The sequence below is a fragment of the Labeo rohita genome, chromosome 3 (assembly GCF_022985175.1).
Source record: "Labeo rohita strain BAU-BD-2019 chromosome 3, IGBB_LRoh.1.0, whole genome shotgun sequence".
NCBI classification, from domain to species: Eukaryota; Metazoa; Chordata; class Actinopteri; order Cypriniformes; family Cyprinidae; genus Labeo; species Labeo rohita.
In genome coordinates, this window is record NC_066871.1 from 26,170,023 (window position 1) to 26,197,116 (window position 27,094).

General features: G+C 35.4%; 1 protein-coding gene across 2 annotated transcripts in view; it reads right to left on the minus strand.

Annotated features, from left to right (window-relative positions):
• The window catches only part of spop (speckle type BTB/POZ protein), a 91,428-nt gene that overhangs the window by 19,213 nt on the left and 45,121 nt on the right, over positions 1–27,094 (minus strand). For both annotated transcript variants that reach the window (XM_051105916.1, XM_051105917.1), the window contains 4 exons: positions 23,665–23,993; positions 21,318–21,439; positions 21,039–21,190; positions 7,925–8,052 (listed from right to left, as the gene is read on the minus strand). In XM_051105916.1, the coding sequence (XP_050961873.1) occupies positions 7,925–8,052; positions 21,039–21,190; positions 21,318–21,439; positions 23,665–23,742 (480 nt within the window). In that variant the 5' untranslated portion in view covers positions 23,743–23,993. The remainder of the gene's footprint in view (positions 1–7,924; positions 8,053–21,038; positions 21,191–21,317; positions 21,440–23,664; positions 23,994–27,094) is intronic.

The following is a 27,094-nucleotide window of genomic DNA, read 5'->3' on the forward strand; positions in this document are numbered from 1 at the left end:
TACATGTACGTTGTTGTCTGTGTTGATTACAGTTGCTGAGCAACAGTGCAAATAGGCGCACTAATGTATAATTCAACTGCCATGTATTTGAAAATGGATTGCTACCTTATATAGTACATAAATCATTTTGAGGTTAAACTTAAAGCTAAAAAAATACCTGATATAAAATTACTTGTACAGCGATTTTGGTCATAACGCCCACAATAATGTGTATATCTGATATTCATTGTAGGGTGTGCGATAATTAAAAAAAAAAAAAAAAAAAAAATCTCAACATTTTCTGGAATTATGTTGATAACGATAATTAGACAATATTTTGTCGAGTGTGTTATTGTAATGCTACTTTGACAGGTTTAGGACTGCCATGGACAGCTGACTCCCAAAGCTTTTGATATTTTTTTATATTCTGTGCAGTGGTTAGAATGCAGGACTAATTAACTTTTCTAATAAGTTAAAACTGATTTTTACCTTTATGGTCATTTTTTAATTACATGTATGCATCATCTTTTGTGTCAAATTCTTACATTTAATCAATAAATTGAAATGGTAAGACACTGGGCTGTTGCCAATCAAATTAAATCAGTATCAGCAAAATTTGTGTTTGGTTTGCAGAGGTGGCACACAATCTGCATCTGAAGTGGCATTTAGATTCATTCACAGACTGTTTAAAGCAGGACATGAATGCAGTTGGATGCAGTTACAAATGCATAAATAATGTTTTGATGTTTAAAAAAAAACACTGATATTTAAATGATTTGGGAAAAAGCGGAAAATATACATTAAATATAAACCTAAAATCACCAGTAGGTGGTGGAAAATCACTGCGTGAGTGAGTCATTGAGTCATTCATTCAACTGATTCATTCAAACAGCCAATTCACTCAGTAGCGAAACACCATTGTGTGTTCCTCAGAGTTAAATATAGGCCCTATTCTGAGACGCTCAGACTCTAGCAGAATTCTTGGCCTGAGTGCGACCCGAGCCAGTCTTTTCCCCTTTCTCCCAGCTTATACCACTGTTTCAGCTAGGGATGCACCGATACCACTTTTGACAGTACTCGCCCAATACAGATACTTTTATTTTTGGTACTTGCCGATTCCGAGTACCGATACCGCACACCAGCTATACAGGCGTTAATACTAAATGTTTAACATTATATTATTGCATACATATACTTCAAAAACATCCTTAATCTTTAATGACTCCATTCTGCTATCTGTTGTTCTGTTGTTTGTGCTTATTAGCCTGAATACGCACTTGTCACATGCTGTGTGGTATCAACGTTTGGTATCGGGGCATTTTAACAAGTATGAGTACAGGAGCTCAGTATCGGTATTGGTGCATTCCTAGTTTCAGATTATTAAAATAGTTCAGTTTTGTATGCAATGGCAAAGTGATTATAATTGATTTTATTTAAGTTAATTTTGAAAAACATTTGAAGAATTTTTTGTTCATTAAATGTACGTTTTTGTTTTTAAAGTGACCAAGCAGCCAGCGAGTTTATCATAGCTTATGTTTAATCAATTTAGCCATCTCAAATCATCACAACTTGCCTAAAAAAAAAAAAAAAACCTCACATCACAATGTTAGTTTAAACATTGAACCTACAGTATATAAAGGTTTTATTATTAAGCACATATCCAAACGTTTATGTGGAAAGGAGCTAAAGCGTGCTTTACAGGACATGGAGGCGCCAGGGCAGTCACTTGCATTGGAAACAACTTAAAATGCGTCATCATTTTTGCTCATAAAGGTAAGAGGAATACATTAATCGGACCTGTAAAGGGTGTACTTTTATTAGTGTGCGCTCACAACATCAGAAATTCGTTGTGCTTTTATAAAATAAAGAAAAAGGATTCGCTTTCTGCCGTCTGGGTCTTGAACAGGAGTGCTTCTCAACGATGAAACGAAACTCACTGAATAATCACCTCACAAACTTGATAAATATATCTATAGAAAGCTTTGAATACTACTTTAAAACTAAACAATTCAAATCAAAAACTCTTTCATTATAAAATCCATGATGATTTCTCTCTAAAGGCTGAGGAGACGGCTAGTCAGGATCGGCAACTTTATCTTTGCAAGACTAGTTTATTAATAATTTAATTTCAAATATATTTTGCCAGTGATTTGCGGCAAGCTTTGGCCTTTTGCGTGCGATTACTCTTGACAGTCACAGTAACACGGTCTCATGTTGTTTCCATCAGCGCTGCAAATCTTTCTCATCACTGTAACTGATGAATGTTGAAAATATAAAAATAAGGATAAGTCTAAAACAGGTCCAATGCATGGCCCACGTTTGAGTTATGCTGTGAAAATTCTACGTTGCGGCCTGCCAGGCTCGGGCTGAACCGCAGGGCTCTACTGCTGCTTGTTTGGAACTATTTTTTTTGTCGAAATTCCGCAAAAACAAGAACTGCTGTGTCTACAATGCAAGTCTCTAAAAAATTAACTTCTTGTTCATTGAACTGTTCATCAAATCAATATCACATTTGCAATCGTGCTGACATTTGGAGAAAAATGTCACTCTTCGTCTGATATTAACTATATCAGATGATATAAATATAAAAGTCATGTAAAAGTCATGCGGTGGACATATTTCCCCATTATCTTGAATTCTGGGTGAATTCTAGCCTAAATGTATTTTAATCGACTACATCAAGCAGTGAAAGCGTGAACTGTAAATGTGCATGCGCAACAGTCTAACCTACGTCATGTGGCGTATTTCCGGGTCATATTGGTGTGTTTTGTTTGCCCTGCTGGAAAAAAACGTAGAAACGTCACAGAAATTCTAATGGTCTCCACTACAAACACCATTACAAACCACCAACTTTTAACCATTAAACCCATTAAAAAAACGGATTCCTGTAATGTGTTTTGGGACATATTCCAGTAGGATTGAGAGGTTTTAACAAGCCACCAATAGAAGGTGAGCAATTACCAGTAAAACCATTACAAATTCTGTGAAGGCCTCTATTGTTTTCTTCAGCAGGGTGTTTTCTGTGATATATTCGATAATGTAAAATCATATAGGCCTATCTTTAAACAACGATATTATCGCAGACAATGTATATTGCACACTGCATCCTAAAAAAAAAAAAAAAAAAAAAAAAAAAGACAGAGAGGCAAGCTTTATTTGTAAGCAGCTGTGCGTTTGTGTCAGAGAGCTGGTGTTTATACAGTCATTCTGTTTCAAACTACACATACGCTTTTACACGCATCATTTCCACTCAAGCTGTTCAAGTCTGGCCCTGACCACAAACCTCCCTTTTTCTCCTTCACCTGATCTTATTCCTCCCTTTCCCTCCTTCTGACACCAGCATCTGCCTCTCGTCTCACTGAACTGTCTGCGATTATGTATGCGCGCGAGCGGACTCGTCTGCAGAGACTGCCGACCTCATACATCTGTGAAAAGGGATTCCTGACTTTGAAAACACCCTTTGTAGAGATGCAAGCACAAAACCGAGGTAAAGATTAATGCATTTTGAGGTGTTTCTCAGAAGGTCGCAACACATCACTTCATCACGTACTGTATGTAGTGTGAATGTTTACAGGAAAATGTTCAAAAACACATTCAAATCCTCCTTCGCTTTCATTAGGGTGAGATGGTTTAGCACTTCTACCTCTCCACCTTCTCCCTCAATCACATCCTCATCCCCGCTGAGCCCTCTGTGTTTTGAGGGTGAAGAGGAACAAAGCAGATGCTGCAGGTACAGAACTTTTCTTAAAGAAACAGTTTACTCAGAAAAGAAAACTATCACTATTTCCTTCCTGTAATTTCACACCCAAACATCTGGAACATACACTACTAATCAAAGGTGCAATGATTGCACTACTTCTTCTAATATCATTGCACTTTGTATTTTTTAACTTCTTTAAATTCTTTTACATATGCTACTCAACTGTATTTTACAGAGTTGTTTATCATTTTTGTTGTATTATTGTTATTGTTTCTTTTTTTCCTTGCCTAATAACATCTGGCAAAGGGACTACAAATGAAAATTAGTCTTCGGGCTAACTTGGGTACATTTATATTCATGAATGTTGATTAATGTACACTTTCCCTTTCTGAAATAAATAAATAAAATGAGTTTTTTGTAATTAATATTCAGAAAGAAGGCATTAAATATATGTAAATTATCAAATGTAAATTATGTTACAAAAGATTTCTAATAAAAAATGCTGTTCTTTCAAACAAAGAATCCTGAAAAAAAAAAAAAAAAAAAAAAAAATACCACAAAAATATTAAGTAGCACAAAATATTAGTAACTGTTTCCAACACTGATAATATGAAATGTTTATTGAGAACCAAATCATCACATCATAGAATGATTTCTGAAGAATAATGTGACACTGAAGATGATGCTGAAAATTCAGTTTCGACATCACAAAAATAAATTACATCATAATAACATTAAAACAAAATCAAAAGTGGAATAATATTTCACAATATTGTTTTTACTGTATTTCTTAATCAAACAAATGCAATCCTGGTGAGCACAAGAGACTTCTTTCAAAGTCATTAAAAAAAAATCTATCGACTCCAAACTTGTGAAAAGTGAAATTTTGAAGAACTGTACCATACTGTAATTGCTCTTTTTGATGCAAATCTAATAAATGGAGACAGCGGCTTCAAAAAAAAAAAAACAGTGTCCAAAAGATGCAAAAGCATCATCAAAGTATGAAGGTTATTAAATAATAATTTTCATTTTTCAGTAAACTACTCCCTTAACTTGCTACCATTTCTAAACTTTTGTGTGTGTGCGCGAGTGTGTATATATGTGTGTACATATATATCAGCAGCAGATGTTGCAGCCGTAGTGGATCTCAGAGATATCAGTGTGGCATATGGCTGCACTGAGTGAAAGATGGCTGCTGTCAGATGGAGAGAGAGAAGTGTAGAGCTCATTTATTTACTATGAGCAATCTACCTGCTGGAAGATGGAGGTGGAGTGAGGGAGCAATGGTGAGGTGAGAAAGAAAAAGAAGAAAGCTAGTACAGGTGAAGGAGAGAAGACCTGAGAGAGAGAGTGTATACAGAGAACAAAATTATAGAAAGAGAAAAGAAAACAGTGGGTCGAACGAGAATATAGCTACCAAAGTCAATAAATCATTAGCTAAAACCAACACGTTATTAGTCTGATTTTTCATCAATCTTTAAAATGCAGAGAAGAGAAATCAGAATTAGAATTAGAATCCTCTTTTCCCTCTTAAATCCCTCCATCTCGCTGGCCACAATGACACCAAGTGTTCCACCTCTAATGGGACCCCTCTCCTCATTAAAAACAAGAGAGAAAAAGAGAGAGAGGGAAAGGTATGCTCAGGCCCTTATTTAAGGAGCTAACACCTAAAAAAGAAACTGCATAACAGAAGACAGAGAAAGAGAGAGAAACACCTCAAATGTAGGCAAAAAAAAAAAAAAAAAAAAAAAAAAAGAGAATAGAATTGTGGGAGGAAAACTGAGTTAAGAATGGTGCAAGAAGGAAGAAAGGAGGAGGCAATGCTAAAGTTCTGGGAAATAATAATGAGATACAGGAAGAGAGCGAAGAGGAGGTGGAGGAGAGGAGAGAGGAAAGAGTTTGTCTATCTTGATTAGGATGTGTAAAACAGCATATTTTCAAGACTAGCAGACTAATTAGTCTTAAGGAAACCCTGTATAATTAATCTCATTTCAGGTTCACCTGACCCCTATCAGACATGTTTCTTTGGGAGTGTTTACATATACAATTTTCTTATGTTCAGAAACAGCTAGATGGAGTGCAGCGGTATAAAACTGGGATCTTGAGACTTTTTTTCCCACATCATCTAAACAACAGTTGTAGCAGTATGCTCAAAAAACAGTGTAAGGCATGATGCAACAACTAAAAGCATCCGTACGAATCTGTGACTATAGTGCAATGCTTTAAGGGAGCTTTCAAAACAATGCCATTCTGGGGTCTCAATTTTCAACCGTTTTAGAAAAAAAATCACATGTATTAGAGATAATGAAGTCAAATAGGAAAGACTGGACATCACGTTGGTTTTATAAAGATTACTTTATAACAGCATATTTGTTTTTTGACAGGACTTCATTTAAAAGTAGACATATCAAGCTTTCTATTGATACATCTCTCATGTCTGTGTCGAGTATTCACTGAGTTTTGGTTAATTTTAGTGATGCATTTAAAAAAAAAAATGCACGCAGACTGAGACAGCTGAAAGCACACACTGTTTCTTTTCTTTATTTTACAAAAGCACAATGTTTTGTTTATATTGTGAGTGAGCACAAACAAAAACAGACCCTTTACAGATTCAAACGATGCATTACTATCTTATGTTATTATTATCTAATATGTACAATCAAAAATGTCAGAGATTTATGCTGTTGTCATTAAAAATTCAACTGCTGACCCCAGGAGGTTAAACAACAAAAATGTATGAAATCATGTTTTTTTTTTTGTTTTTTTTTAAATAAAAAAGAAAACCTTCCCTAATTACACTACTGTTGAAAAGTTTAAGGTCAGTAAGATAACTACAACTTTTGTTTAGCATGGATGGATTTGTCACATTTGGTTAACTTTTTAACTTTTTGGTTACATTTTTTTTAATACCGATAACATTAAGAATCATAAATTAGCATATCAGAATGATTTCTGAAAGACCATGTGACACTAAAAACTAGGGTAATGGCTGCTAAAAATTAAGCTTTTTCATCACAGAAATACATTATTTTAACAAATTCAAATAGAAAAAAAGTTATTTAAAATTCCAATAATTTTTCACAATTTTACAGGTTTATTAACTAATCAATTCTTTGTCTGGCTCAGACTGCATTGGTTAAGTTGATTGGGCTGTCACGTGATGAACGAATGACTCGAACCCGAAAACTTGTCAGATAAGAGGTGAGGTGAGCTAATCATAGACTAAAGACCCAGGTAAACAATGAATTAATCTTTTCTGTTCCTTATAGCATTATAGTTTTGTCTTGTTTGTAGTGTGATCAACGTTTGTGTAAGAAGTAGATGTGTTAGGGAAGTAACACGTAACATTTTAATTATATTTTGCTAAAATGAACAAAATGACTCAAAAAAAGATTCATTCATTTTGCTGAACGGGTCTTGGTCCGAGTCGGTAAAATGATCTGAACTTCACATCACTAATTGAAGACCAATGGTTAATTTATATTAAAAAAAAAAAAAAAAAAAAAAATATTCAAGGGCTTAATCCCTTGAATATTCGCAACAGTTTAAAATCAGCATAATTCCAAGCAAAAAATGCAGATTTGAGAAAGCTAAATCCTGGACATTTTGGGCAATTCAGAAATCTTGGCCGGACGCATTTTTTAGGTCCAAAAAGAGGACATGCCCGGGGAAAAGAGGATGTATAGTCACCCTAACTAATGTAAATCAAGCAAGCTAGTATGTATAGGTCACAAAGTGTTGGCGAAATAACACACTGGCAGACCGGAGGGAATAATATGGATTTTTTTTCCAGAAATCTTCTCGCACAAAATAAATTCAAGCACTTTCAAGGACCTGTATCCATGCATGTTTATTTTCAAAAACTTTCCAGGGCCTTGATTTTTATTTTTTTCCAGATTCACAAACTTTCAAGGATTTCAAGTACCCGTGGGAACCCTGTGTTAAGGGTAAATGACTGGAAAAGTGTAAAGAATTCAAAAACGTGAAGTGTTTGTCATGTTCTGACCATAAACCACAATTAACCGTCTGTTTTTACAAGTTTCACATTGGAGCAAAAATCTGCCTTTTAAACTTGAAATAAATTTAAAAAAAAAAAAAGTACCTTTATCAAGATAATTATCGATATCGACTGATATCGACTCCATATCACTCAGCCCTACATTACAGGCCCCAAACTATTGAAAAGTAGTATATCTTAAACCTACGAAAGAAAGTGCAGCATATGATTGGTCGTGCATCACTTACCTCACAGAAGAGTGTCAATTTGTCATCAGGCAGAAGGCCGTTGGCTTCATCCAGGAGGAAGTCTCGCCTGATGAACTTCTTGAACCCCCAGTCTTTTCCTTGTACGAAGCGATACGCCCGCTGGCTCTCTGCGCAAAAATAAAAAACAAAGCATATTGGCACACAATTGATTAGGTGGACACAGAACACCGGCCTTGCTCCAGGTTTCTGTAATGACCTGTTAACAAAATCCCACTGAAATAACTTTCACTATGTATAAACGTGCACAAATTCAGTCAAGTATTAGAGTGAGGCGAAAACATAATCTATGCAAGAAATCTCACACATATCTCAGACTAATCTGAATCAAAATACTCTTAAGAGGCTTTTCTGCCTATCTGGCAAGGTCTATAATCTTGCTCTCCATTAATTTCTGCATTATAACCCGTCTGATTATTCTGTGATTTTTCACTCTCCTGCGGTTTCTCTGCAAGCACCTTAAACCTTCAAAGGTATTTGTATTTTTTTTTTATAGCTACTACATTTAAATCTTCGCTCCATCTTGACTGCATATCTTTCAGCTGACCAGCAGAATCAGTTCTACATAATCCATACTGGAAGGTATTTTGGGAAAAAAAAAAAAAAAAAAAAAAAAAAAAGATCTGCCTCATTACAATAAGCTTTCTACAGTATAAATGTAGCAAAATCAAACACTTGCAGTTTAACAATCAATTTTATTATGACAATTATCTGAAATTACATGATAAAAACTATTTGATATGAAAAACGAAAGACAGGATTAAAAAGAAGGGATTCAATAAGAAGAAGGGAAGAAAGGATGAAGAACAAGAACTTAAGAAAGTGATGCTGAATCAAGACGTGCCAACAAAATCGTGCTGGAGGATTTCTCCTTAGTCACTACTTTCATACACAGAAGGAGAGAGAAGAGAAATGCATGACACAGGAAGTGGGGAAAAGCGAAAAAATGAGAGATGAATAGATTCCTTTGTGCTTTTGTTGCATTGTGGGTATGTGTGACAAGCACACTCTATCAAGTGTGACATCCTCTCTTCCTAAACGTTACACTTGTTCTAGTGAAGCATCTTTCCTCTTTTCTCTGTCGGTCGAGCGCAGCTGGGGCTCAAGTCATTGCCGGTTAATCTGCTGCTGTTTGTTTGTGCGTGTGCAGGTGTTTTAACTTGGTGTGAAATGGCTGTGTGTTCACAGCTCAACTGTGACAGTCATACAGATTTACTCAATGGGGAAGCACTGGAAGGGCAACCAAAGATATGCCTCAGGAAGACCCTTGTCTCCCTTCAAATCAGAAAGTCACAGTAACTTACCAGGAGCTGCTGCTGGTATCCAATAACAGAAAGACTAATATATTTGTAATTATTATGATTACTAATATTCACTACCTGATCTCATTGCCCTGTGGGAACTGTTTCGCAAGACACAAAATATGTACCAATAAGTACATATCACTGCAGGACTTAAGATGCAGATGAAAGCTGAAAGATGAGAGATCGAAAAACAAGCTAAAACGGCATGCTTGTGGCTGCGTTTGTTACGTCACATTCACTTTTGTTCATACTATTGGGTCGTTTATGTGTAGTGCAGATGGTACTATATTTTAGAACATAACGGAGCATTAGAGTTATAGCGCCACTCAATGGACTTTTCAAGTCAGAACTGCGGTGACACACACAAAACCAACATTACATAAAATGTAGTACATGTACGTTCATCTGTTACACTTTTTTTAGCACCACTCAGTGGACATTTCTGTATGTATTTCACGTCTCACGAAAGAGTTTCCACAGGTACGTTTTCATCATGAGATTAGGTTGTATATTTGACATATGTGACCCAGGACCACAAAACCAGTCTTAAGTCGCTGGGGTATATTTGTAGCAAAAAAATACATTGTATGATTGTATGGGTCAAAATTATTGATTTTTGTTTTATGCCAAAAATCATTAGGATATTAAGTAAAGATCATGTTCCATGAAGATATTTTGTAAAATTCCTACTGTAAATATATCAAAACTTAATTTTTGATTAGTAATATGCAATGTTAAGAACTTTATTTGGACAATTTTAAAGGTGATTTTCTCAATATTTTAATTATTTCCCCCCCAAAAAAAACATTTTATTTTTTTTTCCCAAATTCTGCTTTTTCCAATTAAATTTTTTCTAAACTGTTTTAATGATTAAATTATATTTTATATATCAAAAAGAATATCAATTGATTAATTGCTAATTATATCACATAACTGATATCACAAAACTTTTAGCAATTTATTAAAAGTTTTTAAAACAAGAATTACATTTTTAAGGCCCTATGAAATATTTTCCCCCTCAAATTCAGTTTAATTTTTAGTTTTAGTTTTTTAATAATCAAAAGTATCTCTAAATAGTTTATTTTATTAAAAAAAAAACAACAACAACAACAACAAAAATAAATGTACTAAAAATATCATTACATTCAGTAATATATTTCTATCACAATTTCACAAGTTAAACCAAACTTTTATTTTGACAGGTTGCTGTGAAGACCTTTAAGTTTCTGTTTGTAACATGACTATAGTTTTTGTCACAAAAAAGGTAAAATGCTCATGAAGTGATGCTCAGTGCAGTTCCAGAGGTTATGTTCGTTCATGTACTCCTATTTTGAGGTGGGAGAGTCTGAAAACACAGCGAGTGTCAGGCGCACTTCAGTATGCGTGTAGTAAACAAAACCGTGCGTCTGCGCCATTCATTCACACAGAGACACACAGAACATGCGGGATTCATATTTAAATAGTATTTTTGATATTCATAATATTTATATTAACATCTTAATATTCATAGACACTAGTCCATATCACATTTTAATTGAAATGTACTGACCTAATTTAATTTATCCATTCAAAATTTGGCAAATTCAGTGACATTCTGTGTTATACAGTAAATTCTATTTTAATGAAACGGATTCCGCGTCTGAGTTTTCCCCTTTTCAGAAATCATAGGGCCAAGCATCACTTTATTTTTGTTAAATTAAAATAAAACACATTATAAATGTTTTTTTAGTTTTGTGGTGAACTATTTTAGAAATTCATTTAGGGAGAAAACAAGAGAATATACTGCAATTTAATAAGACATAATGATACATCTCAAATGGTCAAACATCAGCCAATTTATTTGTTTTATGCCTCTGCTGAAGTATTGCTTCTAGGACAGCCCGTATTGCTCATGAGTTGTGATGTCTCGAATTGGACAGACAGGAGTGTTCACAGATGGCGTGGTTTGATTCAGCTGCTTTGGAGAAGATGCTGATGGACCGGTGGGTAATTAACCCTCCCAGAATCAAGAACTCCTCGGTAAATCAAGTTACTCCTCTATTAAATGGGAGAAGCAGAATTTCAAAACATCATTTTTTAACCCCCACAAAATACAGGCATGTGCACACTCCAAGTGAAAGCGACTTTGCGAGTCATACAATGACAAAAAAGGCCCAAAACGATACAATTTCACATGGTTTCAGCATAACCCTTGACCACAGATGCACATAATGGAAGATTGAAAGAGAGAGGTAGAAAGAAAGAGTGACAGAGACACTGATTGGTCTCTTGAGGAGGTCTAGGGGTCAGATCAGGGCAGTGGCTAAATTTGTGCTCTCATTGGGGACATCTAGCAACTAACCAATTGCAGTAGGGCAGGGCAAGTTCCTGTTGGCATCCAACCAGGGTCAGGCCTCTGTGGACACGAATACACAAGCAGAAAAGAAAAGGAGTGTTTTAGGACGTCTGACAGCATACAGCTCTAATAAAAAGGACTGACAGATGGATTATGCATATACAGAGGGAGAAGAGAGAGTTAAAGCACTGAAACAGAAAGAGCAGTCAGCGGTAATGCATATTCAGGCCCCGGCGCTGGGCTTTGGGGCACAGTGCCTAATGTCCTGGCACATGGTGAGAAAGAGAGAAAGGTTGCTCGGATCGCAAATGCACTAAGCATACACGCACACAGAAAGCCAGGGAGGTCGAAAGGCCAAGTTCTGTTTGCCCACACTTTAAAACACATCTATGAGTGAGAAAAACCAGATGAATTCCAGCACGCATCAATTGACCAGAGTTCAACAGCAAACCATTTTAATCCGCAACACCGCAATTGCGAACTCCTTGAGAAAGACATTGAGGGCGTCAAGTAGTCTCAGCCTCGGACAAAACACCCATTGACCGCCCACAGATGACCTGATGCGCACTGCGCACATACACGAAAACAAAACTTGTCTGAAATAGCCAGTTGGCTTCGACATACGCAAATTTCAGGTGTCAGGATACACAGGTTTTTTCTGCTTAAGATGATTTCCTCATTGGAATTGCCAATGTTTGCAAGGACCATGGCATCTAGTCTTTGAAAGATTTCCAGGAATTACTCTCGAGCCACTTAGTAGCAAGCAAATTATATCTTTTAGCAGATGGTCTTTTAGTTAGACGGTCGCTTCATGTCTATATGGGCGGTTCTTGGACAGAATAAGCTGTAAAGTGGACCGATTTTACAAGAATAGTTAAAAGTCTGGCTACATGACACTAAAAAGAAAATCATAGCGAGATCTGTCACATTTTTCTCAACAACAACAACAACAGAAACATCCTTGACGTACACTCTGCCATTAATAGAATAGCACAATGTCAGAAATATAATGTGAGTAAACTGACATTCTCACAACAGCATCAACACAATCCGCTAGTGTAAACAATATCCAATAATTCCTCTAACCTTGACACTCCTATACAAACATACAGAGAGCAAAGCGCCTTTAACTGCCTGATATGATAAACTATCAGCTCTGATCGGCTTGTCTCGATCAGGTCTGTAAAAACGTCTGGTTTCTTGGCTGGAATAAGCTGTAATGTGGGCCACACTAAGTTGTTAGTCAGACGTCCGGCTACGTGAGAACACTGCAAAGTATTGTTAAACTAAATACTTTATATGAGAGGAACAAAGACAGACAGAGTTTAATAGCAGGTTATGAAATTAACACCTGCCACCAGCTGAATGCCAATACTTTTAGCACAGATGTGACTTGTATGCCATCCCAAATTGACTTTTGACAGAAAAACGCTGCTGCTCAGAAGCAACATCACGAACTTGATTATTACATAAAACAGACAAAAGAAAAACTATCATTGTGCATGTCGGACATATGCATCTCACCTTCAGCTTCTGGACTGGAAAAAAAAAAAAAAAAAAAAAAATTGAGTATTTTCAAAAAGTAGTCAAATAGAATATGAATTCAAATCTAAACTAAACAAAAAAAAGGAAATACAATGTGAATACAAAGAGTGCAGTTTTCTTTGCATTATATAGGTCTTTGCGCATTCATTTCACATGCATTTAAATACAAACAACTGATAAAACTAGATATGCGCCAACACGTGTGGCTGACCGGCCCAAAAAAGAATTTAAATCCTCAACTTTCTGTGGCTTTACAGTGAAAGCGTCAGTGTTATAAATGTTGATCTATGGGAGTATTACCAGCTATGGGCCACAAGGGGCTTAGAGCAACAGCAGTAAAGCTCTGTTGTGTAAATATTCATCAAACGGTCAATAGCCAATAAAGCACATTCAGAATCAATATCTGCCAGCACGCAATCTCATCTGAATAACTACACACAGCACGCAGTGAAAGGATCGTCAACAGAGTAGTTTATACACTACACAGCATCCATCCAGTCTACAACTATGTGAATCTTTCATTTCTCTATTAGCCCAATGCCTCTGGCCTAAAGGATCTAAAGAGGGATTGGAAAAGAATAACGCATCTATATGAACTTGTTCACTACAAGTCAAAAATAGTTATTTTTAGTAAGACATGGTTTAATACAATTACATCTAAGCAATAGTTATCTTTAAAATAACAATGAACAAAACCTTCACAGCATTTTAGAATCTAGGTTTATCTTAATTTTTAGCACATACAGTCCACTTTTAATATTTCAAGTTGTAAAGATTAACATTAGTTAATATTTCAAGAATGCTGAATTAACTACTACCAAAAGTATATTTATAAAAAAAGTTCATTGTTAGGTCATATGTAATGAATTAACTAATCTTAGATTAAATTATCTTTAACTTTTTAACAGCAGTGTACTTCTTATTAGGAATAGCACGTAAAATACATTCAAGATCTAAAGGCTATGAAATCCCGTTTCCGCCACTGAAGGTAATTGCGAGTTTATATCTCACAATTCTGACTTTATTCTCGCAATTGTAAATTTACATCTTTGCAATTCTGACCTTTTCTCAGAATTGCAAGAAATAAACTTGCAATTTTGAGAAATGAAGTTAGAATAGTGCGATATAAACTCGCAGTTGAAAGAAAAAGTCAGAACTGCGAGATTTAAACTGGCAATTCTGACTTTTTTTCCTTAAGTTTATCTCTCAATTCTTTTTTCTCAGGACTGCAACTTTCAAAAAATTGTAGATTTAAATCTTGCAATTCAGAGTTTTTTTTCAGAATTGCAAGTTTATATAATGCAATACTGACTTTGTAACTCGCAACTACGAGTTTATATAATAATATACATATTAAGTCAGAAGTGCAAGTTACTTTCTCAGAATTGTGTGATATAAACTCACAATTGCGAGTTATAAAGTCAGAATAGTGGGATATAAACTATAAAAATTTAAAACTCGCAATTCAGACTATTTTTGTGAGTTTGTGAGTTTCTCTCCCAATTCTGATTTTGTTTTTTTCAGAATCGCAACTTTCTCAGAATTGCTAGTTTACATCATGTAATACTGACTTTAAAACTTGCAACTGCAAGTTTATATCAAGCAATTCTGATAAAAAAAAAGTGATAAATGCAAGTCTATATCTCAATTTTGACTGTTCTCCTCAGAATTGTGAGATATAAACCCACAACTGTAAATTATATAATTATAATGCAATACTGGCTTTGTAACTCACAACTACGAGTTTATATCATGCAATTCTAATAAAAGTCAGAATTGCAAGTTACGTTCTCAGAATTGTGTGATAAAAACTCACAATTGCGAGTTATAAAGTCAGAATAGTGGGATATAAATTATAATAGATTAAAACTTGCAGTTCAGACTTTTTTTCCCCGCAAGTGCAAGTTTATCTCTCTCAATTCTGACTTTTTTCCTCAGGATCACAAGTTTAAATCTTCCAATACTGACTTTATAACTCGCTACTCGAAGTTTATATCTTGCAATTTTGACTTTCTCAGAATTGTGCGATATAAACACAGTTGAGAGTTCTAAAGTTAGAATAATGGGTATAAACTGTAATAAATTAAACTCACAATTCTGACTTTTTTCCTCGCAAGCACGAGTTTATCTCTCTCAGTTCTGACTTCATTTCTCAGAATTGCAAGATAAAAAGTCACAATTATCTTTTCATTTGATTCAGTGGTGGAAACGGGCTTCCATAGAAGGCATACATAATATGCCGTAATTTTAAATATTCCTCTTTCTTTAAAAACTCAGAAAATAAGAAAGGTCCTTTTTACAGGATACTGTATTTTAAATTTCATTTTGTAAAATCCAAATCCTTGGTAAGGGTTTAAATAATGTCTTTTTTTCATCCTTGAGCAATGAACCATAAACAATTATTGAACATTATATATTGTTCAGGGACTTTTCATTCCACTTCTGTTCATCAAATGCCTGTAAAACTTGCACAGTTGCAAGTCTTTTATTCCTAAAAATGTTTGTGGAAAATAAAAGCAGTTTCATGTGAGAAAACGTTTCTTTTTTTGCTGAGCTTATATAAACGTACACTCTTTATATCACAGTCTGTTCATTACATAAATTTGCGCTTTAGATTTAGATCATCTAAATAAATGCTTCAATTTAGTAATCAGCATGATGCTCTTCAAAGGGTAATGACTCATTAATTTATTCTGGTACCTCGGAGAGCTTATCACTACTGGAGTGTCTATTGTCTTCAAAATAACTGATTAGGAGTTGCTTTTGTGGACTTCTTTATTTCTTCCACACTATAAAGAGGCTGTTTTGGGATTGTGCGTTTTGGAGCGTCTCTGACCGCACTTGAGGTGGTTCTTAGATTTCTTCCTTGGGAGCTCTCATTATTGGAGCTCTACACCATCACATTCTGTTTGGAAATTTGATTTAAACAAAAGAGTAATCTTTTTCCACAACAAACTAGCCCTTTGACATACGGTATGTCCCATCCCGACATCTACAAGCCATTTTAACAGACTACATACACACTGCTCTCCTGAAACTGGTTTCACATGTCCGTCAAACCTGATCACTCTTCCTCGGAGGGGACCAGGTTCCTCGGCACCTCTATTTGTTCGCCGTCATGCCCATGACTGACTCCATAAACACAAGTCATGCTGCAGAGACCCAGTGCTTTCTCACAGCCCTCTTAATTAAAGCACTTTACTTTGTTTTTATTTCTCTCTCTCCACCTATGCTTTTCCCCCCTCCTCTCTCGTTCATCTCGCTCTCCCCCAGGAGGAGGGCAGGATTAAATTGGATTCTAAATGATCCAGAACCGATAGAGCAATTTCTGCTGCCATATTTTCATCCTCCGTCCCGCTTTAAAAACTCTCCCATCACTGTACGGTGGCTGTCGGCGCTCCCGGGTCCCCGGGGACGCCCTGAGCACGTCACCCCCCACCCTCCCCAGTTCCGGAGGGGCACTAACTGGAGAGAACGTTGAGTGGAGGAAAGAGATGGAGGAGAGGGGGGAGTGTGGGGCAAAACACAAGGAGCTCCTTCTCGCCCATTAAGGTGCAGAAAATGAGAAAATTGGAAAATGAGAGACAGGGTTGTTCAACCTCTCATCTCATCTCGCTGCCACAATCTGGCAGACTTTTCGCTTTCTTTCACTCCCGTTCCTCTGCCCATATGTGAGATTCTTCAAAAAGATGAGAGTGTGACTGCTGCTCGCACCTCAGTTTCGTCACTCCAGGTCGCATGGAGCTCGCCACCTTTTGTGTAACATCTAATACAGGCTTGTATAAAACCGTCAGCGTCGACACGAGGACCATTCAGGGGCATGTAATGGACTCATATGGTGCCCCGAGTTCGAACTTCCAAAATGCAGTTTAAATGCGGCTTCAAACGATCCCAAATGTGGTTGTAAACGATCCCAGCCGAGGAAGAAGGGTCTTATCTAGCGAAAAAAAGTATGTCGAAAAACTCCCATCTCATGTTCTCCCTTAACTTTGAAATTGTCCTACATTGCCATTTTACCTATTTTATTATAAGGGTGTTTGATCTTCTTTGAATGTTTACTTTGCAAAGACTGGGTCGGCACTTCTGCGGCGATGTCGGATGATTTTTAAATGACTTTTGAAGTTGAGGGAGAAAATACAAGTTTTTCGACATACCCTAACTGTCTTGAACCAGAATACACAGAGTTCAGGCAGATCAAGACAAGATAAGCGTTTGAGATTAAAAAGTATTTAAATTGTATTGTTTTTTTTTTATGAAAACAACCGATCGTTTTGCTAGATAAGACCCTTCTTCCTTGGCTGGGATCATTTACAACCACATTTGGGATCGTTTGAAGCCGCATTTAAACTGCATTTTGGAAGTTCAAAATTGGGGCACCATATCAGTCCATTATATGACATGAACATCTTGGATGACAAGGGGGTGAATACATTATCTGTAAATTGATGTTCTGGAAGTGGACTTCTCCTTTAAGTGAAATACAGCACAGAAAACATTTTTGTCTGTCTCTTATACACACAGCCAGAGAACTGGTGAGGAGTTATCATTTACTTTTATCATTTACTTTATTTCCAAATCTTTCTTTTGCCTAGCACAAAAGGCGAAAATCCTTGACATTCTTTCAATATAATAAAAGTGGACTAAGACTAGAGCCATCAACCTCTAAAATGACCAAAAAAAAAAAAAAAAAAAAAAAAAACAGGATTTAAGTATCAAAACGTGGTTCAAATTTTGTCTGCTATATTCCATGTTCTCGGAAGTAATGCAATATCTTTGTGTAAGGAACACACTAAAATGTCATTAAAACCTTCACATTTGCCCCAGCTGATTCAGTTTACAAAAACAGATAATAAAAAAAGATTTGTTCATTAATCAGACTAAGCCGGTTTACGAGTTTAAAGTGACAGTTCAACCAAAAATGAAAATTCTGTCATTAATTTACACCCCCATGTCGTTATAAACTTACACATACTTTTTTGGGTCTCGACAGTGGTATTTACCTGGCAGTCAATGGGACAGTCACAAGCCTCCCGGTTTTCATCCAAAATAGCTTAAATTGTGTTCAGAAGACGAATGAAGATTTTACGGATTTGGAACGACAAGGGGGTGAGTGATTAATGGCAAAATTTTCATTTTGGGGTGGAGTAACCCTTTATTGACAATTTTTATTTTTGGGTGAATTATCCCTTTAACTAGGACCTTATGATTTTAGTGATGTGGAAAACGCGTAATAACGGAATTTACAGTTTAACATGGAATGGCACAGAATTTGTCAAAGTTTGGATGAAGTAATCAAAAGAAGGTCATTCAGAGGTTGCATTAGACCTTAACATTTTCTGCCATTTTGACGAACAGGGTTGTAAAAATTCTATCATAATCTATCATTACCCCTCATTTTAATTTTCATATTTGAATTATAACAACACATGTAATTGCTCTTATTTTTGTTCATATTTTCATTTTTAATCATGAATCTACAGGATGACAGCACAGTGTCTAAAGACAACAAAATACACTAGGGCTGGGTAAAAAAAAAAAAAAATCAAATAAAAATTCATTTCTCGACTTTAATAGATGCTCATTTTAATGAACCAATATCAGTTCCTAAATCCTAATCAATCTTTTAGTCTATGCTGTTTTCAGTTGATAAATAAACAGTACATAGTGCGCTTCTCATCCAATAAATTGCAATAATCTCTGTACTTTGTCACTTTTGATATGAAAAAGTCTCAGATTTCAAATTCTGTCCATTTTATTAGGAAATTTAAGCAATAAACACTGTTTTGGAGCTCTTTAATGTGACATGATAGATCGCTGTAGCTAAAGTCAGTAGGCTACTCGTAATCAAACGCATAGCAATAGATTCGTGAGACTTTCGTTTTTGTTCTGGTTCCTGTGCTCTGCTGCCACACTGGAGCGCACTCACCACCAACTGGACAGGGGTGGGAATTACAGCTACAATTTACAATAGATCACCCTCAGTGTAATCTGTCAAAGGTTTTTCCGTCACTGATAAAAAAAGATTCCGTCAATGACGACCTTTGATGTCATTACACTTAAATCAAATCGCGATATGGACTAATATTTGTAAATATTAAGCACTAAAACGACTATTAAAATATGAATTCTGCATGTCTCTGTGTAAATGAATTGCATTAAATTAATGCTTTATGCCTTTATTTGATAACCAGATAACATTTCACAAGGCTATTTTAATAAATGAAACTTGTTTTTATGCATTCAAATAATTAGACATGCTAAAACACAATATTTGGTAACAATAAAACATAAGGTGGCCAAAAATAATTTCATAGGGCCCTAAACATATGAGTTTGTTAAACTTTTAATACACGGATGTTAAACTGTTTAAGTTTCATGATTGTAATTAAATAAAATTTAATTTAATTTAACCATTAAAAAAAAAGTCCAGAAAAAAAAAAGAAGAAAAAACAGAATGCAGAAAAATTAAAACGGAATTTGGAAAAAAAAATAAATAAAATAAAACAGAATTTGGAAAAAATATCATATTTAACTCACTAACCCACTCAACAATCAGTCACAGCAGTTAACAGATAAATGGAAGGGAAGATTATTACTGAACCGCCTTAATTTCAGTCTGTTCATCATACAAATCTATCACACGGCTTTAAAACACCCGAAATATGGAGTCAATACACTTAATCATACACTTTTGCTGCTTTTGCATCCTTTTTGAATGTTGAAAACTGCAGTTCTTATTCATTGCAAATGCACAGAACACAGCAATCTGTACAGTTTACTTTTAATATTTCATGAAAGAAAAATGAAGGTTTGACGTGAGGGTGAGCAAATGATGGCAGAATTTAAAATTTGGAATAAACTTTTGGACAGAGCAAAAACTAAAGCTGCATACTAAAGCTTCTAGCCAAACATACACACGTCTACTGCACCATTTCTTTTCCACATACGAATAAACTCCATGACCCTGTGCGCTACAGAGTTCACTGACCTAACGCACACATGCCCACACTGATATTATATGCATATTGATCTTTTCAATCTGTTATTTTCACATTTATCAATGTGCATTCGCCAGGATTTAACATCCACACCAGAATGTCAGAAATATTTTTCCTATGAGACTACACAAACACACACCCCCAGCTATGAATACCATTTGGTTTAAAAACTGGCAGAAAACCGAAATCGGACATAAAGTTGTTCCGTCTGAGTGACTAATCCAGCGCCACTGAAGGCCAAACCCCCAGTAACCCACTTATACCCATCAAACAGGACAGCCCGGAGGCCATCACCCCAAAGAAATCTCAATTAAAACACTGCCGCCTGCCTCAAATTTAATATTACAAGGGGAAAAGTTCACACTGTATGTTATTACTTTCACAGAAAATACAAGACCGATCACATTTTCAAAGGCATGCCAGTCTGTGATTAACTTCGTTTCGCAGGTATCCATGTCTGTAGGATCTACAGGTCCCTAAAGGAATCAAGCGATACTGAGCTAGTTTACAAAAACGCTCTCTGATTAAATAAACGTTTCATAAAATACTGATTGTGATGAGTATGCGAGAACGAAATTTGCTTCTGCTTATTTAGTTGTTTTTTTTTTAAGGAGATCAAATTATACACTAGATTAGAGGTGGACAATATGACTAAATACTGTATGAGCGATTGTATCTCTGTTAATCACTGAAACAAAAGTTATTTTGGCTAAAAAAAGGTTTATATGCAAGAAATAATCAAATACTTTAAATGATATTAAATTACTACTTTAAATTGCCAATTCTTTTTATTTGAAACCGGATGGACACAAAACCAAAACATATAAAAAGGAAGCTAGTACCATGGTACATTGTACTGCTTCCTTCACTGAATAAAAAGAAATTCAGCCTGAAGAGTTTGATTGACATCTCACCCATAGCTTTGGTTTCCTCGGCCTTGGCATTAAGGATGGAGAACTTGAACTTCGCCCGAACCTCGCTCTTAGGACAGCTGACCAGTAGCAGATAGAGCGACAGATAATCTTTACTCTCTTCATCCAGACCTTTTGGATTCACTCGCAAACACCTGCTCAAAAACAACAAATCTTACATCAGCAGCTAGACTTTTTTTTCATTCCAAACAAAGTTTATGTGACAAAAATCACACAACTTAAAATACGTCGCAAATCCATGCGTGTTCCTTCCCGTCTTACCATTTAAGCTTGTCATTGGCCCCCGAGGAGAAGGTGGAGCTTTTGATGACCTCGCCCATCTCCTCCCTGCAGAAGCTGAAGTTGTTGATGGTCCACATATAGGAGAACTTAACCACTTTGATCTGGACAAACACAAACACACAAGAAGATAACAGACAAGACACTTCATTCTTCCATTTATCCATCTACCTTTTTTTTTCCCCTTTCCTACATTAGATCCGCAAGTGTTGGCCAAGACATCAAAAAGCGACACATCAAAACCGCCTTTTATCTTAATGCGCTCTGACAACAAACAGGATGGGGAGAACAAGGAATAAAAAGACCTCAAACAAAAACACTGGGGGAGAATGATGGCAAGATAAATGAAAGCATTAATGGAACATGTTTCACTAGTCGTGGGGATTCGGAACACGCTGGAGGGTCCTGTGAAGTCACACACACTCAAAACACAGAGAAGATAATGGCCTTTACATATTTTTAGACAGACAGACACGTACACAGATCACTCAGGTACATACAGAAATGTTTTCTTAAACACACTTTAGGTTTAGTATTATGTAATATGCTTATATTATCTATATTTACATAAAATATTGGTTAAACAGTAATACTCCTATTCAGCAAGGGTTATATTATATTGGGCAAAACTGACAGTAAAGAGTTTTACATTCTTACAAATAAACTGTTTAAAAATCAACATAAGAAATGTTTCTTGATCAACAAATCAGCATATTAGAATGATTTCTGAAGGATCATGTGACATTGAAGACTGAAGTATGCGGAAAATTCAGCTTTGCCATAACAGAAAATAAACTACATTTTTAAAAATATTAAAATAGAAAACAGTTATTCTCTTTTTATTTTATTTATTATTTTTTTTTATTATTATTAAATAAAAGCAGCCTTAGTGAACATAACATTTTATAAAATATTAAAAAAAATAATTTTAGAAAACATGAGTGACCTTTAATGGTGTTTTGGTGCGTTATGAAGCTTCACTGCCCCTGGCAACTGTATATATATATATATATATATATATATATATATATATATATATATATATATATATATATATATATATATATATATATATATATATATATATATATATATATATTTTTTTTTTTATTGGTTTTATTTTTAACATTAAAGGATTAATGGTTCACTTCCAGAATAAAAATCTCCTGATAATTGACTCACCCCTATGTCATCCAAGATGTTCATGTCTTTCTTTCTTCAGTCAAAAAGAAATTATGTTTTTTTGAAGAAAACATTCCAGGATTTTTCTCTGTATAGTGGACTTCAATGGGGATCAGCGGGTTGAAGGTCTAAATTGCAGTTTCAGTACAACTTCAAAGGGATCTACACGATCCCAGCTGAGAAATAAGGGTCTTACCTAATGAAACATTTTCTTAAAAAAACTACAGTTTATAAACTTTTTAACCACAAATGCTCATCTTGCACTAGCTTGACCTCATGTGTGACGTAGGCAGACGTACCATCCCAGTGTTTACAAAGCAAATGTGCAAAGAAAGTCAAACGCTCTTTACAAAAAAAAAAAAAAAAAAAAGGCTAAAAAAAAAACAAACAAAAAAAAACATATACATCAACAATTTTGTTGGAGGAGAAAATGAGATAGGCTATCTTATCTTTTTTTCACAGAGCTAAAGCAAGATGATCATTTGTAGTTAAAAAGCATGTTTTTTTGTTTTTAGAATATGATGGTGTAGAGCCCTTTGAAGCTGCATTGAAAGTGTAATTTAGAAGCTTCAACCCTCTGATCGCCATTATACGAAGAAAAATCCTGGAATGTTTTCCTCAAAAACCTTCATTTCTTTTTGACTGAAGAAATAATAAATGTCAACACCTTGGACGACATAGGGTGAGTAAATTATCAAGATATTTTTATTCTGGAAGTGAACTAATCCTTTAACATTCTGATAAACTACTCCTTTTGTGTTCCACAGAAAGTCATATGGCAACACAAGGTAACTTTAACCTTTAAAATGTTATTTCAAAACTACTAATTCCATTCAGCAGAGAAAAAAAAAAAAAAAAGGATGCAGATCCCACATGAGCATTTTGATTGGCCATTTTTAGCATCAGACGAGACTTAATGTGTGGCTGGAACACCAGAGGTGCTCAGATCTGCACCTGGAAGATCTTCCTTCCCACACAATTTTGTTCCAGTCTTGCTCTAACACACCTGCCAGTAATTTTCAAGTAAACTGATGTTTGATCGGCTGGTTCAGGTGTGTTTGATTAGACATGGAACCAATTCTGAAGGCAGACCACTAGAATTGAGCACCCCTGTCACAGAGTATACAGATTCATCGCATGCACTCACCTGTGTGTAACACCAGCTTTCGGCCACAGGGCCGCTGGTCATTTCTGCAGGAGGGGGCGGACTCGGTACCCTGGACATCGCCAGTTTTAAGCGTTGGGGGTGGGGGGAGGCTCACCACGCCAGCCACCACAGAACGTCCCAGGAGAAGCGCACACACGTGATTACTCACTCGAAAGCAAATAATGCACACGCACGCATGTGTATTTTACAGCCGCCGCCAGGATCCGGGCACACACTCGTGTTCAGCGTAACCCAGAGAACATAGAGGCAATGCAGGCAGAACCTCGAGGCGTTTTTCAGTGAGCCGTCCAGTTCATTAGCTTTACAATCTGTAGCAGAGAAAACAGACAGCAAAAACAGATTGAGAATTTATTACTTCACACTCTTTCAAACAGCTTTAAAATTTGATCTTTTAGAAACAATTTAAATAAAATTAATAAAAACTATATATTAGTAGTAGTAGGAAGTTGTCTATATGTGACCCTGGACCACAAAACCAGTCTTGTGCTGCACAGGTATATTTGTAGCAATAGCCCAAAATACATCGGATGGGTCAAATTTATCGATTTTTCTTTTATGACAAAAATCATTAGAATATTAAGTAAAGATCATGTTCCATTAAGATATTTTGTAAATTTCCCACTGTAAATATATCAAAAATTAATTTTTGATTGGTTGGCTTAAATGTTTAACATAGGTAGATTTATTTAACTCAACTACTGCTTAAAAATTGCTATTATTTATTTATTGCTTAAAATGAACCAAAAATAGGTCGGAAATTAACATTTATTAATAAGTTCAATAAATGAACATCATAAGTATTAAATAATTAATATGAAAAGTTGAATAAATAATAATTAAATAAGCATTTTTAAAAATGGCCTATTAATAAATGTTCACCTTTTGATCATTGCTGATGCCTCTAGTAATTGCGTGTCCAATGTTTTATTTACAACCTATTTTGGGCTCATTTTAACCCAGCCAAATAGCAATTTTTAAACTAGCTGAGTTAAATAAAACTACCCAAAAATTGGGATAACATTTAACCTAACTGCTGGGTCAAAGCAACCCAGTTGCTGAATTTGTCTATATTTCACCCAGCACTGGGTTGTTTTTAACCCAGCATTTTTTAGAGTGTGAAGACGACTTAACACTACTACTACTACTACTACTACTACTAATATATATTTTTAATTAATTTTATTTAAATTATGTTTAAAGGTGGAATTTTAAAGCTGTTTAAGTTTAAGAATCTGAAATTTGTCCATTTGGATTGTCCATATTTTGCCTAGCACTGGTTGTATTTAACCCAGCACTAATTTTTAGTAACTAATAAACAAAAATTAACAGTTCAATATATAATTAAAGGTGAACTCCACTTTGTGAACAACAATTCACAAATAACTTAATTTATTCACCCCCTTGTCATCCAAGATGTTCATGTTTTTCTGTCTTCAGTTGTGAAGGGTTTTTCAGGATTTTTCTCCATATAATGGACTTCATTGGTGCCCCGATTTTGAACTTCCAAAATGTAGTTTAAATGCAGCTTCAGAGGACTCTAAACCCAGCCAAGGAAGAAGGGTCTTATCTAGCAAAACAACCTGTCATTCTTTTTTTCAGAAAATAAAAATTTGTATACTTTTTAAGCACATAAGCTCATGTAGACACAGCCTCTGGGATGAACGTCCATGACACTACGTACTACTGAATCATGTCGAAAGGTCACGCGGAACTACAGACCCAGTGTTTGCAAAGACTAAGAAAGTGCAAGTAAGTCAAACGGTGTTTACAAACAAAAAGGTACAACGATATTGGACGATTATGAAGTTGTAAGAGAAAATAAGATTTTTCAACATACTCTACTATTTTGAGCCGGAGTACACAGACGATGAACTTATTCGTAATAGTGATGGGAAGTTTGGATCATTTTACCGACTCAGACCTTAGAGTCTCGTTCAGCAAAATGAAGGAATCTTTTTTCATTTCGTTCATTTTAGCAAAATCAGCATCACGTGACAGCCCCATAAGATGAACGAACGACTCGAAAAACCCGAAGACTCAAAACAGGTGAATTAATGCCAGTACAGAACCTAATAGGATGTCTCACTCCCTGAGATGACTCGTTCTTCCTGAGTCACGCGCATCCCAGAGCCTGTGCTACATGAGCTTTTGTGCTTAAAGGTATACAAATTTTTATTTCTCACAAACAATGACCAGTCGTTTCGCTAGATAAGACCCTTCTTCCTCAGCTGGGGTCATTTAAAGCTCTTTGAAGCTGCATTTAAACTACCTTTTGGAAGTTCAAAATCAGAGCACCAATGAAGTCCATTACATTGAGAAAAATCCTGAAATGTTTTCCTCAAAAACCATAAGTTCTTCACGACTGAAGACAGAAAGACATACATCTTGGATGACAAGGGAGTGAGTAAATTTAAGTGCATTTAAGTGAATTGAGTTATAAATGAAAAAGTATATTTCTAAATTATTTTTAAATAAATAAATAAAATAAAGTTTTACAGTCATGGTAAGTGAAAAGACCAGATAACTGATTCACCATTAACAAATTCAACTAATTAACACACTGCATATTACATGTAGTAGTAGTAGTATTAAATTGTCTGTAGTAGTTTGTGGATATAAATTAATAATTCAATATATAAATAATACTAATTTTAACAAAAAAACTTAATAAAAATGGTATATTTGCATCACTGTTAATTAATAAATGAATAAATTGTGTTCTAAAGTGAAAAGATCAGACAGCTGATTCACCATTAACTTCCACCTTCATTAATTACAAACAATTTCATACTGTTCTACATACAAAACAACACTTGCTAAGCCTGTTTTCTACAGTGGCTTTACTTTTCTTGCACATATGTACGAACCACAAAAATATGCAGAATCAAACAAACCACCACATCTTGTGTACCGTTTGATCTCGGTTTTGTTGATATCTAGTTTAGCACGTCTGCATTTGCCACTTGTGTCAGAGTAAAAGCCAGACCTCTGAAGACTCAGAAGCACCATCAGCAACTACAGCGAGTTTAAATCCGTCAAAGCTACATGTTTATAATGCTGGAGGAAAAAACAATTTCTTCTTTTCCCCTTGTGTAAAACAGCCCTCCCTCTCTTTTCCAGGAGAAAAGCACATTCATCATTCTATTGGCTCTCTTGTTCATTTCCCCTCAAACCTCTGAACCTTAAACCTTTTCAATCTTTTTTTCTTCAGACCAAAAAATAAATAAACAAAACCGAACCTCAGGACTAATCCTTATTTTTCCACTTGCTGCTGCTAATTAAGGCACTTTAATCATTAGCTGGATACACCCTAGCCATTAATGAACTGACCAAACTAGCCACTTATCTAACAGTACTGTAAGTCATTAATAAGGCTAATTATTGGATGTAAAAACAGTCCACGGGAAGC